General features: G+C 42.5%; 1 protein-coding gene across 3 annotated transcripts; it reads left to right on the top strand.

The window, feature by feature from the left end:
• The first annotated feature begins 1201 nt into the window (after positions 1–1201).
• Positions 1202–9098, top strand: LOC130465718 (uncharacterized). 3 transcript variants are annotated; one of them, XM_056834578.1, is made up of 5 exons: positions 1202–1405; positions 1782–1908; positions 1989–2054; positions 7596–7712; positions 7905–9098. In XM_056834578.1, exons 4-5 carry the CDS (start codon positions 7617–7619, stop codon positions 8880–8882), a joined length of 1074 nt encoding a protein of 357 aa, XP_056690556.1. In that variant the 5' UTR covers positions 1202–1405; positions 1782–1908; positions 1989–2054; positions 7596–7616; the 3' UTR covers positions 8883–9098. The 3 variants fall into 3 exon arrangements, with proteins under 3 accessions (XP_056690556.1, XP_056690557.1, XP_056690558.1); XM_056834579.1 differs by having other exon boundaries at positions 7592–7712; XM_056834580.1 differs by lacking the exon at positions 1989–2054.
• The last annotated feature ends 6320 nt before the right edge of the window (positions 9099–15418 follow it).

Below are 15418 nucleotides of genomic sequence, written 5' to 3'. Positions count from 1 at the left end.
CTGGCACACCAATACCACCATGACTACTAATCCATTTCGAAAAATCATCCCAGTCTTCTACAATCTTCTGCCACTCAAATCCTGAAGAGTTGAATATGAAGGAAGCAAATAACCAAGATATTACTAAGAACCATATGGAGCCAGTCAGAATTATATAGGCCATGGAACCAGATAATGCTGACCCATACAAGTGAGATACAATCAGCAACATCATAAGTTCTAGCCCTTTTGTGAAATTCTCAGGTACATTCTTTCATTTTCATAAAATTTATAATGTTGGACAACAAAACCTTGTCCAGTGACTCTATACTTGGCCCCACTGTGCAAGATGGTACGCCCATATTGGACATGCTTTGATTCTAATTATATCTAGGCTTGTTTTGCTTTGGCCCTTCTCTCAATGGTAGGCTCCTGCAGCTCCGAACATCAGTCCTTATTTTATTCTCGTAGATAAAGGTGTTGAAGAGACAACGGATTTTTCTAGATCCAAGATACGGCCCATCGGCTACCGGAAAAAGGGCCGCAAAAATATCATATAAAATTAAAAAAACCGAATAAGCGGTCTTCAATAAAAGGGAAGGCACAATCCAATTTATGTTTGAAATTCTTATCTATCTATTATTTCATAATAGATAAACAAGCATATTATCCTCGGAAAAACGGCTTGGTATTGCAGGATTCTATATCTAATCAATAGGGAAAAAGAGGAAAAGTTCGAGTTGGGCGGACAAAAGAGCGTACGCCGGCTATCGCGCACAAAGGAAATCCAATTTCGTCCGAATTTTCAGCATTTTTTGATGTTAAATAAAGCAAAAAATTGGTACAACAAACAAAATTATTCTAGCAATGACTGAAACAACAAACGGAAGTATTATAGCAATGACTGAAACAATGAAGAAAGAGCACATTCTCCCTTTGTTACTTCTAGAAATTAAGGAAAGCCCTTCTGAATTCCTCCTTGAGGAAATCCTAACACTTATAAAAGCAAGAAGTGGTGTTTCCTATTCCCACAATAGTGGAATTACCAAAATCTCCCCACTTTCCTTCACAATTTTTTTTTGTCTTTTAGCTTATAGACAGTGTAATTACATTTCTACCCCTTCCATTTGATAATGCCACGTGTTAGCTTGAACCAGCTGTGTCATCTCCATTTCTCTGGTTCCCTTTCCTTTTCCCTTTCACGCTTGTTTTGGGATGCTCACTTTCACCAATCCCATCCTCTTTCGCCCATCTCCATGGCTCCCTTTCCTTTTGCTTCCTTCTTCGTATAAGGGATTTGGTACATGCTCCATTAGACCTCCTATTACAACCCATCCATAACAAGGTATTCCAATACCTTTTAGTATTCTAAAGCAAAACCCAATCAACGAAAATCGGAAGTCTTATTGCGGTTCCGTCCATTGTGGTAAGTCGGTTATTCAATTATTTTTGTACTATATATGTTTTAATTCGTGGTATTGGATGATGTTCATTTTAGGTTTGTGCGTTTTCTTGGTCTCGAATTATTGGGTTTTCTTTGTTTCATAATTGGAGTACACCTTCGTTCGGATTGATAATTTGAGTTTTTGCTATGCTTTGAGTCGCAAATCTGGATGATCTTTCTGTGTGTTCATATGAATTTCTGAGTTTTTGTGTTCTTGGTTAACAGTATGAAATTTGGGATTCTTGTGTTCTTGGTTCAACAACTTCAATTTATTCGAATGCTTACTATACCAGTTTTTTCTCTCTTGATTTTTCCCCATTCTGGTTCATTTGTCTTGATTAAGTGTTTGGATTTATAGATGTGAGAGGTTGTTGGATGAGCTGGATGTGTTGCAAAACAGGGCACAAGCATACTTGGTTCAGGTGGCGATGCTAAAAACGTAAGTTAATGCATGAGCTCGGGTTTTCTCCTGAGGATTCGGATAGGTTAGTGGCATCGTTTTGTTGTTGAAACGCCATTTAATTTCAATTTCACAACTGATTGATGAAGCAAATTGTACTGTCAGATTTACTAAATCTCTTTGTGCTATACTGGACAAAAAAACGAGGAACTTAAATGAGAATATCACTTGGTAAGATTTTGCTTTAGGTTTGTTGTTTATTGAGTTCTTGATAAATGTTTAAAAAATTGAGGAGCATGTTACTAGAGTTTCTTTCATTTGGTCTCCTATAAATAATGTTAGGACTTGGTAGATTTGAAGACTGCACTTAGCATGGTATTAGGTGCATTATTATGCTGGTCTTTACTGAAGGAAATAATGCCCTTGGTCCAAGTATGCATATAATATTAAGTCTAATAAATGCGGTTCAGTATTAATTAACAAGTTAATAATTCAGTGAGATCAAGTGAGATGAATGTCTAGCTAGAGGCCGCTTCAGTTCAAGTGGAATTAATTATATTAATCCACAGCTTACTCTTGACTGAATCCGTAGGGTCACACAAATAGTACGTAAATGGATCAAGTATTTAATGGCATTAAATACTCCATCTATGGATATTCGGAATCGACGGATCTTGGTTTCAGTGGGAGCTGAGATCGTCATAAGCAAGAAATGAATACTCTGGAAACGATGATATTGCCGGAAACGGAAATATGGATCGTATCGGAAATATGAATATTATCCAAGTCGTAGATGTTGCCGGGAACGGAAACATGGTACGTATCGGAAAATATTATTGGAAATGGAAATATTGCTGGAATCGGAAATATTGTCGGAAACGGAAATATTGTCAGAATCGGAAATATTATCGGAATCAGAAAATAATTCCGGAAACGAAAATATTAAATATTTGTTCGAAACGGAAATTAATTCCGGAATCGGAAATATTAAATATTGGTCGTATCGGAAATGAATTCCGAAACCGGGAATTTAATCGGAAGCGCATCGTACGAATTAAGCATCGGACGAGGCTTGCCAGACGAAGGCCCAGCACGAAGCCAGGCCCGCGCCCAGCAAGCCAAGCACCCAACACGAAGGCCATAGCCTCGCCAGGCCCAGCGCAAGGCCATACCCAGCAAGTGTAGACACCTACTTTTGTCCCCATTCCCGAAAGGGAAGGTTCGATGATGAAAACGTAAATCTCCACTTGACAACGCATCTCCTATAAAATAACGAATCTCATTACCCCTTTTCATTTCACCCGAAACCTGCTATTTATAGAAACCTGCTATTTATGGAAACCTGCTAAAAATAGTAACTGCCGTAATGGGAAGTTGTTAAAAGTGGCAAGTCATAAAAGATAGAAACCTGTCAGAATTAGGTGTTGCACTCCAACATAAATCCTAAATGAGATAGAAATTGCGAGAAAATCCTATTCCTAGTATGATTCAAAAGTAAGAGTCACGTATTAATTAAAATCCTAACGAGCCTAGAGTTCGTAATGGGCCCAGACGCATCCCGTCACAAGGTTAATACGCACTAAAGGACTCAATTAAATCTCAAATACTCCGGATTCTAGGAATCCGAATCTGACTAAGAAAACAGCCCAGACCCTATTTTCAACGCCTGGATTTGGGCGCCGAAATCTTCGGCGCCTAGCCCTGGGCGCTGAAAATACCTGGTACGTGTTTTTTCCTAATTCCTCGTGGATTAGAGTTCTGCAATTCTATCTTTCCACAAACTCTTTTCTATAAATAGGGCCTTAAGTTCGACGTGAAAAGGACACAACACACAATTATATTCTGAGTATTGACTCTAAACCCCTAAGCCTAAGCCTCACGCTGCAAAACTGATCACGCGTTCTGTGAGGGGGTCGAAAAAGCGCGAGGCTAATGCGTGACCTTGTCCCTCGTGGGTGTGACGATTCTTTTTATTCAATCAAGTGTAATTGGATTTCCTGTGAGTATACACCCAATTGACTAGTAATATAGGAGTCGCCATTCAGTTTTTAACGACAATGAGAAAAACTGACAAAACCCGGTTATCGTGACATAAAGGGAGTGCAATTATGTTTGACCACGACGGCCGTAGGTTCCCTTGTGATCCCTGGTGTAGGGATCTCTCAATATACACCCGCAAGGTAGAGATTGAGGGTTCGGGGGACTGTAACTACCGAGAGGAGTAATTCGCTCGTCGATAACTCCAGAGGCAGGATATCCTTACTAGCTCAGCATAAATAATTGAAGGGACATGCGTTAACTATTAAACTAATCTGAGTTGATTTTAGCAATATGCAACATATAACACTAATTCGATCGTGATTATCTGATTTAAATAGCATTAAGGGACCTAGCATGATAATCCGATTTCCCAAAAATATTATATTTGTTAGGCGTGATAGAACAATCAGATTAGGTTAGTTTAACAGTTCATAAAAAGGGCGAGGAAAGCAGTTAAATCATCGAAAAGGGACACATTACGACGCACCCTTTAGAGGTGCGTCACGGTTCTCAGAAAACTAACCACTTTGACTTTGCTATTTCTCCTTTTTATTTAACGAATCTCAATTATAGGACAGGATACGTTCTGTTCGATTTATGGATCGATTGCGACAGAACGCGTGAACAATTTCGCAGCGAGAGGCTTAGGCTAAGGGTTGGAGTCAATACTCAGAGTATAATTGTGTGTTGTTGTGTGTTCTTTCACGTCGAAATTAGGGGCCTATTTATAGGGAAGAGTTCGTGGAAAGATAGAATTGCAGAGTTCTAATCCACAAAGAATTAGGAAAAAACACGTACCCAGGTATTTTCAGCGCCCAGGCCTGGGCGCCGAAGATTTCGACGCCCAGAGCCAGGCGTTGAAAATAGGGTCTGGGCAGTTTTGTTTAGTCAGATTCGGATTCCTAAAATCCGTAGAGTTTGAGATTAATTCGAGTCTTTTAGCGCGTATCAATTTTATGACGGAATGCGTCTGGGCCCGTTACGAACTCTAGGCTCGTTAGGATTTTAATTAATACGTAACTCTTATTTCTGAATCATATTAGGAATAGGATTCTCGCAGTTTTCTATCTCATTTAGGAATTATGTTGGAATGCAACACCTAATTCTGACAGGTTTCTATCTTTTATGATTTGCCACTTTTAGAAGCTACCTTTTACGGCAGTTACTATTTTTAGCAGGTTTCCATAAATAGCAGGTTACGGGTGAAATGAAATGGGGAATCGAGATTCGTTTATTTTATAGGAGACGCGTTGTCAAGTGGAGTTTTTATGCTTTCATCATCGAACCTTTCCCTTGCGGGAACGGGGACAAAAGTAGGTGTCTCAGTTAGCCCCCACTTTGACTGAGTCTTGGAGTAAGACGATGGTCAAAGTATTAGACGGAGTGCGTCACACAAGCCATGGTGTATGTGACCTGCTTTGCGAGGGTTTCACGAGCCCCCGAGTGATAACATTTGACTTAAGGGTCATCACTTGAAGCGTCGACATATCCCTCACGTGTCATTGGGATTTGTCAACTGATAGTATAGAAACTTCCTCACTTTGTCATTGGAAGGATTTAAAGGTGCGTAGAAACTCCCTCACTTTGTCATTGGGAGTAGCTACAGATGTTTTCGAAATCAAAGCTGTAAAGTGTAATTGGGCCTGGCCAAGCCCAATCACGAGGTAAAACGTTTTTAAAGATTCTCATTTTCAGGGTTAGCTAAACGAGAAAACCCCTTGTTTTTATAGGACATAAAACGAAGGAAAATCCAGCACATCGTTCTTTTTTGGAAAAACGGAAAACCAATCCTTTAATTTTTGGAAAAAGGAAAAACCAATCCTTTAATTTTTGGAAAAAGGGAAAACCGAAAAAGTTATCGCTGCAGCGACTAAGGACCTGCGCGGTTAGTGACGCAGACCCCGCCGGCTGAAGATGGCGAGCCTGTCCGTTGAGGGTGGACGCGCTGTCCGATAGAAGTGGACGAATCTGTTTTGATGTTTTGAAAATAAGGACCTACGCGGTTCGTGACGTAGACCCCGCCGGCTGAAGATGGCGAACCTGTCCGCTGAGGGTGGACGCCCCGTCCGATAGAAGTGGACGAATCTGTTTTGAAATTTATTTTGCTTTTTTGAAAATAAGGACCTACGCGGTTTGCGCCGTAGACCCTGCCGGCTGAAGATGGCGAGCCTATTTTAAATTTGAAGATTTTATTTCTTTCGAAAACTGAGGACCTGCACGGCTAGTGACGCAGACCCCGCCCGCTGAGGGTGGGCGAGCCCATTTTGAATTTCTTATTTTGCCTATGTAGAAGGGCTTTTGTGATTACAACCTGTTGGTGGGTCGTAATATTTCTTGATTAGATGTGTCCTATAAGTGGGTCCACACTGTGTATATTTTTGTTTAACAATATATATATATATATATATATATTTTTTTTATGAGATATCCAAACATGATATGGTGTGTGGCGCAGTCTGGGAATGTGATTTTGATTGCGCGCTCCTTGTTGGAGTCCCTTTTTTTGCGAGCCCCCAAGCGTAGGGGCTCGTCGGTTGTTTTTTGCATCTTGTAATCATGTTTGGGGTCACGCTCGTATGTGCGAGCGACCTCCTATAGTAGTGTGCTATTTTAGCGAAGCCGTGGAGCGCGACTTTAGTTTTCAGGCGACATCCGGTTTTAGCTTGGCCCGGATTATCCCTTTGACAGACAGACATTTTCTATTTGGAAAACCAATGACTTGACGACACATATTTTTGGTGTTTCGAAGAATGAACATGATATTTAACTTGCTCTTTTTTTTTTTGAAAAGTGTACATGAGCATTTTCTGAGACGAGTCTAAGTTTCGACCAAGTTTTAATGTTATTATTTTTTGCCTATTTGGGAGCTAAAGGTGCTTTTGGGCTTGATCCTTCTTGCAATAGGGCCTCGTGTTTTAGCAACACGGTCTTAAGTCCTTTCCTATTCCGTGTCTTGTGAAATCTGGGCCTTGGGCTGCATTTCCAGCGCCCAAGTTCAGGCGTCAAACATTTCAGCGCCCAGGCGTGGGCGCTGAAAGTCCTTTCCTGGTAATATTTGACTTTCGGATTTCCTAACACGTTTCCGAATGGGATCAGGATGTCATGGATGCGTTCAGCTATATATAGGGGCTAGATACGTCCTTATTTTCCACCACTCTCAAATTCTTTCTCTCTTCTTGCTGTGCTCTAATTATTTACTGCTTTTGCCATGTCGATCCCTACTTTCTCACTCCAATGGACTGTTAGGCGTTGGCTAAGGGCCCTTACTCCCACAGAAAAAGCTTTGTTAAAAGAATACCACTTAGAGGCACTTTTAGGCTTACAACAAATTAATATTGATTATAATTTTCTGCATGCTGCCCTAGACTTTTGGGACTCCGATCATCATGTTTTTGCCTTTCGGGGCAATGAAATATGTCCTTTGCCTGATGAATTTGCTGCGATCCTTGGTTATCCTACTAATGCTACTCCTGTTACCCCTGGCACTATTGAAGAGGGTAAAACAACCATAAGGGTTTCCTAGGGCTAGATGATAACATGTTTGCTGAAATTGTTATAGATGATAAGGTTAACTTGGCAAAACTTGTAAAACATCATTTTAGGTCTAGTAAGAATATGACCGAACAAAAATTGAACATTCGAGCTCTTGTATTTTGTTTTTTGAATCATTATTTGTTGTCGAATAACAATGGTGAGTTCGGTGACATAAGGTTGATCCCTTTGATTAGCCAGATGGAAAGTTGATATTCTATTATGCCATTGGTTGTTGCCGAGACTTTGCTGAGTGCGGATGAGCTGAAGAAGGATGCCAAATCTGAACATTTTAAGGGAAGCCCCCTATTATTACAGGTGATCGATTTTTTCCTTGCGCACATGTATGTTTTTTTTTGCATATATTTCTTTTTGCCTGGGGCTGAGTTTCAGCGCCCAGGGCTGGGCGATGGAATATTCGGCGCCTGGTCCTGGGCGTTGAAACTGCGCCCCAGGGACCGTTTTTTCTTTCTTTTCATTCTTTTGATTCGATCGTACCTGTTTTTGCAGATTTGGCTTGCGGAACGGCTTAGACTTTTGGAAGCTCCTGCCGATCCTAAACATTATCGCCCTATAGCTTTGGGTAACCGAAAATACTTGCACCAAGGCCAAGACGAGGCCGAATGGACCTCCTTTTTTACTTATGGTATTTGTTCTATTAAGTGGGTGGTACCATGGTGGGGTTTAACTACTATGACAGGGGGTTCGTATGTATCGGTTTATGTTTCTTTGTTGGGGCTATCTCGTCCCATTTATATTTTTCCTTACCGAGTCATGCGTCAATATGGTTTAAGGCAGACTATCCCCTTTTCTGATACGGTACCACCTAAGGTAGCGGCCTTTTCACAAACACGGGTCCTAGCGTGGGCCAAGTATTATGATGGTCTCCCGCGTTGGGTCGTGGCTACAAATGGCTTTGTGGGTCTTTCTGAAAACCATAAGTTGTGGATGAGCTCCAATGACAAAGATGTGAGGACCGAGGCTCGTAATGGGGAGCCGGATGAGCTTTTGATACCTCATATTCGTGTTAAGTATGAGGGTCCTGATTCTGCCAAACCTCGTACCTATAGTTTTAAGACTGTGAAAGCTCGTCCTGATCGAAAGCGAAAGGAAGTTCCTCCCCGTTCCAGTTTCAGGCCTAAAAAGATGCCTAACATGAAGGGGCCTGCTGTTGTTAAAAGAAATGCAAGCTCTTGCGGAGATCGTCGCCGGAACAATGTATGGGTTAGGAAGGCTCAACCGCCTGTAGAAACAGTGGCTAGTCTAGTTGATGATAATAATTCTTCTCCCACCATTGCCTGTGCCTTCGAGGCTGAGCGGGCTATAATTGAGAATGTTTCTGAAGCCTTGACATCTTTGGAAGTTAGTGTCCAGGAGCCGGTTCTTATGGAGATTGACATTGGGGCTGCGCAGAAGACTATGGGGGTGGATCCTGCGAACATTGCTCTCTACAAGACTTTATTTGATGATCCGGAAGAACTAGAGTAGTGTAGTTCTTGCTAGGGTGTAGGTGCCCCTTTATTTATTTCAGTTGTGTTTGTTTTTTATTCCTAGCACTTTGTTTTCCTTCTTATCATATTTTAATAAAGGCACATTTTTAGTTTTCATTTATTTTTGTTTCTCCTCTTTTTTTTTTATGTATTTTATATGTCTAACACTTTTTTGCAAAGAATATGTTTTTTATTTGGACCGAATCCTTGGTAAGGATTGCCTACGTATCTTGTCAGAATCAGGTCGCGCGTAGTTCTATCTTTAGAATAAGTTCTAGTATGCCGGATTTCGGTAGATATGTCCCGAAGTGGAAACATATTACTTAATTGGTCAAATGAGTGAAGTATTTATCATTATTTTCATCTGCCGTTTTTTTTGCCATAGGTTGCGTAAAATTCGACTAATTTGTATAGCTATATTCTTGGTAAACCTATTTGGATACGTACTGTACCCCCCAAGTGTTCGTTATTTTTCCGTTGTGTGCGGATAAAATGACGAGCACTTTCAAAAGGAAAACTTTTGGCAGGCAGAGAGTTTCAACGCCCAGGCTGGGGCGTCAGAAATTTCGGCGCCCAGCCCTGGGCGCTGAAAATGACTTGGGCGGTCAATTTTTGACGCTTTGCTTCACATGTTCTTGCGTTTATTTCTATTTCGTTTTTTGTGCCTTGATATTTTGCTTTGTAGTTAAAGTTAATTTTGAGGCTATTTTGGAGGCTTTTTTTACTGTTAGCGTGAAACGCATTTTTGTCCAGATTAATTTTTTCTATTGGTGACTCAAAACAGTTTTGAAAATGGAGTTAGCGTGCGGAATTTATGAAGATCTTTGTGTAGGCTTTGGAGGTAGGTTGGTAGTGAAGGGTATGATGGAATCTATGTTTTATGAATCTATTTTTTTTGGTAACATTTGCATTGTTTTAAATTTTTGATTTCCTTTGATTTTGGGTTGCATGGATTGGCTCTTATGATGACACGGGTTGTCTTTTTAGGTTTTGGGGATATGAATGGGATAGTGTGGTTTATTTTTTGGGTTTCGGGAACTGGTTCCCATGGCACTATTTCAAAACCGAGTGGGTTTTGTTTGTTGGGCCTAGAGTGGGCCGCCTCTTTATTTTTGTATTTTGCAAGTACATTTGGTGTTTATTTAGTGTTAGAATAAAATTTTTAGGAGAAATATTACGCCTTTATTGATTCGGAAAGTATGGAAAACACACTGAAATAAAACTGACCCATATTCTAAAGGGCCTTAGGACCATCTAAAGTCTCTATTATTTTTTCTATCAATCTAAAGAACTACTAGGCGCTTTTCACTAATGGTGCTCTATGTTCAAGCCTGGGGTTTAGTCTCATAAAACTTCGGTCCTTCACCGGTACTCATCTTGAATTCCATTCCTTTTGCGTTGTCCCACTGATATGTCTTCACCCATCCGTTCTCGACCTCTTCTAGTGTTGATGCAGGAGAGATTAACCGGGTTGGATCGAAACCTTCATCTTGTAAAGCTAGGGTAGTCATCACAGTCTCGTCCTCCATAGGCCTCGATTCGTTAAACAATGTCCACAGAGCCTGGTTGTCCAATATTTCAGCTGTTTTAGTCTTGGTGAGGTGGGGTGCCTCATCCAAGGTGTGGCAGTCATGGAAAATTTCGAATCCGGGTTTTAGCAAGCCATCCTGAACGAAGGGTTCAGGGAAATCACAGCATGGGTGTTCTTCTCCTTCCCGAATGAACATCCCGTTAAGGTTCCTTTGATATGGGGGAAGGAGGGTGGCTTGTTTGGTTTTGTTAAGGCGTAGCCTAGATAGGCGGTCAGCAATATCTTCCTCCGTTGGTTCATAACCTAAGCCAAAGGGAGTAGATTTGTCGGGAAAAGGATGGAATGTGCATTCCTTCTTCCTTATGCCCAATGGGGTTCCTGGAAAATATCCTTGAGCTAACAGCATTCTAGGGATGACTCGGGATGCATGCGGGTCTAGGAATGCTAGATCATAATCTTCGATGAACTGGATTGTTTCTTCCATTTGAAACCCATAAAGATCGTCTGCAGTTTCGGCCGTTCCAACCATAGTACAACTGACGTCGAGAGGAGGGGCGCGGATTTCTAGTATTACCCCGTTATGGTTAAGTTTAACTATTTGGTGCAAGGTAGAAGCCACACCTCCTAACTCATGGAGCCAAGGTCGCCCCAAGAGGAGGTTGAAAGTGGGTTTGATGTCGATTATTTGAAACTCCGTGGTGCGTGCCACATGCCCGGTTTGTATGGTAAGGTTGATTTTTCCCAATACAGTCCTTCGGGAGTTATCATAAGCTCGTACCCCTTGCGTGGAGGTTTGGAAATCATCGTTTCCTAGCCCCAAGCAATGGGCGGTTCGCAATGGGCAGACATTAACTGCCGAACCATTATCTACGAGCGCTAGGGGGATGTTTTGTCCTTTGCATCCAACCACTAGGTAAAGGGCTTTATTGTGAGCACCTCCCTCTTTGGGTAAGTCTTTATCAGTGAAAACTATGGCCTTTTCTCCGGCATCTCTCGTGACATGGCTAACCAATGAGTCAGGTGTGATATCTGTAGGTACTTAGATGAGGTCAAGTGAGCGAATAAGCTTTTCGCGATGTTCCTTTGAAGTACACATAAGATCCCAGATGGTAATCCCAGCCTTGGTTCTTTTTAGTTGTTTCAGGAGAGGATTTTCAATGACTTCCGCGACGGTTGCGTGCCGTCCATTCTCAGGAGTTTGCCTAACCGGGACGACGTCCATGGGAGGTGGGTGAATGTCCGGTTGGTATATTCTTCCGGATCGAGTGAGGTTGTCGACCTCGGGCTCCTGAGGGGTGGTGTCAATGAGAGCATACCCGGGCCAAGCTTCAGTGAAGAAGTCCTGGCCCGAGACTTGAGATAGGTAAATATCTTCAGCATCATCGTTCCACACACCGCACACTTCCCTCTCGATTTGATCCATAGAGACCACAGCGAGTGGTGCACCTTGAGGTGTAATATACACCGTGGGGTCGAAATTCTTTGGTTGGTCGATAGAGATGTGATAAGAGCCGAGTGGGCTCTTGTTGTTGTTGGGTTTGCCAACGTTAGGGAGAGGTATTACTTCATCCTCTATCATTTCCTGGATCGTATGTTTTAGAGTCCAGCAGTTTTCAGTGTCATGCCCATTTCCTTGATGGAATTTGCAGTAAGTACCTTCGACCCAATATTTGTTTTTGACAGGAGGGTCACGGGTGGGGCCTATAGGTCTCAACTTTCCTTGATTGGTTAGTATTTCAAAGGCTTGTACCAAAGTTGACCCGAGTGGGGCAAACTTTCGGTCTCGGACCCATCTTACAGGGTTTCTTCGGGCGGGAGCCTCTTCTATAGCATGGACTTCTTGGGCTTGGGATGTGTTACCCCGATTATAGGTGTTGGTCTTATATGTGGGTTTGCTCTGTATGGTTTTGGCGAGGTTGTCCTCGATCTTTATTCCCACATCATAAACTCTTTTGAAAGTGTCAAGTCCCAGGTACCTAAGGTGTTGTCTGTAAGCCGGGTCCAGGTTGTTAATGAATTTTTGGACCAATTCTGTTTCGGGAGGCCTATTGATTAGCTGGGCCGCCTGGTCCCTCCATCTAGCAAAGTAGGTTGTGAAACCTTCATTTTTCTTTTGGAAGAGAACTTCCAGCTCGCGCATGGTGACTTGGGAATCCATGTTCGACGAGTATTGCTTGATGAAGACATTGACAAAGTCTTCCCAAGTGGGAAAGAGCTTAGGGTCCTGGTGATAGTACCATTTGAGCGGTACAGGTTCCAAGGACAAAGGAAAGGCAGGTAAGTACATGGACTTGTCCACGCCTTTCAAGTTCATGGTATTCACAAAGCTCAGTAGATGATCACGGGGGTTGTCCGTGGCTTTGAACTTTGGTAAGTCAGATGAACTGAACTTTTCTGGTAATTTGCCAGGAAAAGGTTCAGGATCGAGGGAGAAGTATTTGCTCCCCATGGTTTGCTGTAGGACCATTTTTTCAATCCTCTTCTCGTTTTCGAGGTCATTTTTGGCTTGCGCAGCCGCTAAAGCTTCATTTTCCATTTTCAGCTGGCCCATAAGTTGGGTCATTTGGACCATCTGGTCTCGCAAATCTTCGATGGACATGTTTGAAGGTGCGAATCGAGGTTGGGGAAGCGGAGATCCTTGAAATGAGGGACGACGGACGGAGCTTGGAGTTACTAAACCTGGTGTTGGTGATGTATCTTCGAGACGCACTAACCGTTGATTCCCTGATCGGCACCAAGTGGCAGGACCAGTCCTAGGCATAAGATAAGCTAAAGTTTAGGTTCCCAAAGTTTCAAGTATTACTTAGTCTAGACTTCGACTCTCTAAATTGTTTTTTTTTCGCTCTTTCTTCTGTCGGTACACTTTTTGGTTTTTTTTTTTTTTGATTTCGGTCATTCTTTGGATTTTCGAAACACTTGCCCGTGTGACATTCATAGTTGTTAGCATGTTCGGTTTTGGTGCCGAGCATTGCCGTCGTAGGAGGCATAACAACGACACAAAGAGTTATTAATTTTTCACGAGTCGCTTTTTCGAAATCGAGTGCTTTTCTGACGCCCTCGTAGCAATTCTTTTGATGAACATTTTTTGTGCTACGTATTTTCCTTTCGCTCGGGCACCGAGGCTGCTGCGCCTGACCAGAAGGCCAAGGAGCTACTTCAGCGCCCAGCTAGGGGCGTGAGAAATTCTGGCGCCCAGCCAGGGGCGTTGAAAATGCGTCCCTGGCTGGTTCTCGTTTTCTGTCTTGTGTTTATTCGACTTCGACTTGCGTGCTTGCCTAATAACGTCCTTTACACGTAACAGCGTTTGTGGGATTCGTTACAGGCCATCCCGAGCGTCGCTTATTTTGTGGCGATCATTCGGGTTTGCGGAACACGTGCTTCGGTATAACTCTTTGGCAAATTAGTCTATGAATGTTTGGGAAGTTTTTAAGGTCGTTGGTTTTCTAGGATAGTTTGTCACACACAATCACACATTTCGCTACACATAACTACATTACAAACATGGATTTGAAAATTAAATATGTCACGTAGTTTTTGATAGGCTTCTATGGGCAGTTTATTTGCGCCTGGCTTGGTACCGCTTCTATCATAGATCCAACACATGCCCCGGTCGAGGTAGTGTCTTCAACAGACGAATTTCGCTCAAGAGGCCAACCCGCAAGTGCAAGCCAAGGGGGCATGCAGGCGAGAGGGACCTAATGGGCGAGCGATTGGGTTCGGGATAGGTGTACTACCTGCACAAGTACCGAGTGGGAAACATGCGCGGCGTATGCACCGCCCTATTGGCGAAAAAAGGTATCCTTAGTCCCAACTCCCGAGGGAGCCGAGATTCGTTATGATGTTCTGCCCGTTCACATTAATATGCTGATTTTCAGGTCGTCCCAACTTGATGGGGAAATAAACGCGGGGTAGGATCGTTTCACCCTTTGGCTATTTTGATTACCTACAAGCACGAGTATTTCCTTCACTATCCCCAGTGGAGTCGCCACTGTGAGGGGGTCGAAAAAGCGCGAGGCTAATGCGTGACCTTGTCCCTCGTGGGTGTGACGATTCTTTTTATTCAATCAAGTGTAATTGGATTTCCTGTGAGTATACACCCAATTGACTAGTAATATAGGAGTCGCCATTCAGTTTTTAACGACAATGAGAAAAACTGACAAAACCCGGTTATCGTGACATAAAGGGAGTGCAATTATGTTTGACCACGACGGCCGTAGGTTCCCTTGTGATCCCTGGTGTGGGGATCTCTCAATATACACCCGCAAGGTAGAGATTGAGGGTTCGGGGGACTGTAACTACCGAGAGGAGTAATTCGCTCGTCGATAACTCCAGAGGCAGGATATCCTTACTAGCTCAGCATAAATAATTGAAGGGACATGCGTTAACTATTAAACTAATCTGAGTTGATTTTAGCAATATGCAACATATAACACTAATTCGATCGTGATTATCTGATTTAAATAGCATTAAGGGACCTAGCATGATAATTCGATTTCCCAAAAATATTATATTTGTTAGGCGTGATAGAACAATCAGATTAGGTTAGTTTAACAGTTCATAAAAAGGGCGAGGAAAGCAGTTAAATCATCGAAAAGGGACACATTACGATGCACCCTTTAGAGGTGCGTCACGGTTCTCAGAAAACTAACCACTTTGACTTTGCTATTTCTCCTTTTTATTTAACGAATCTCAATTATGGGACAGGATACGTTATGTTCGATTTATGGATCGATTGCGACAGAACGCGTGAACAGTTTCGCAGCGAGAGGCTTAGGCTAAGGGTTGGAGTCAATACTCAAAGTATAATTGTGTGTTGTTGTGTGTTCTTTCACGTCGAAATTAGGGGCCTATTTATAGGGAAGAGTTCGTGGAAAGATAGAATTGCAGAGTTCTAATCCACAAAGAATTAGGAAAAAACACGTACCCAGGTATTTTCAGCGCCCAGGCCTGGGCGCCGAAGATTTCAGGGCCCAGAGCCAGGCGTTGAAAATAGGGTCTGGGCA

This window comes from Spinacia oleracea, chromosome 1 (assembly GCF_020520425.1).
Source record: "Spinacia oleracea cultivar Varoflay chromosome 1, BTI_SOV_V1, whole genome shotgun sequence".
Lineage (NCBI taxonomy): Eukaryota > Viridiplantae > Streptophyta > Magnoliopsida > Caryophyllales > Amaranthaceae > Spinacia > Spinacia oleracea.
This window is presented reverse-complemented; position numbering and strand designations above follow the sequence as displayed.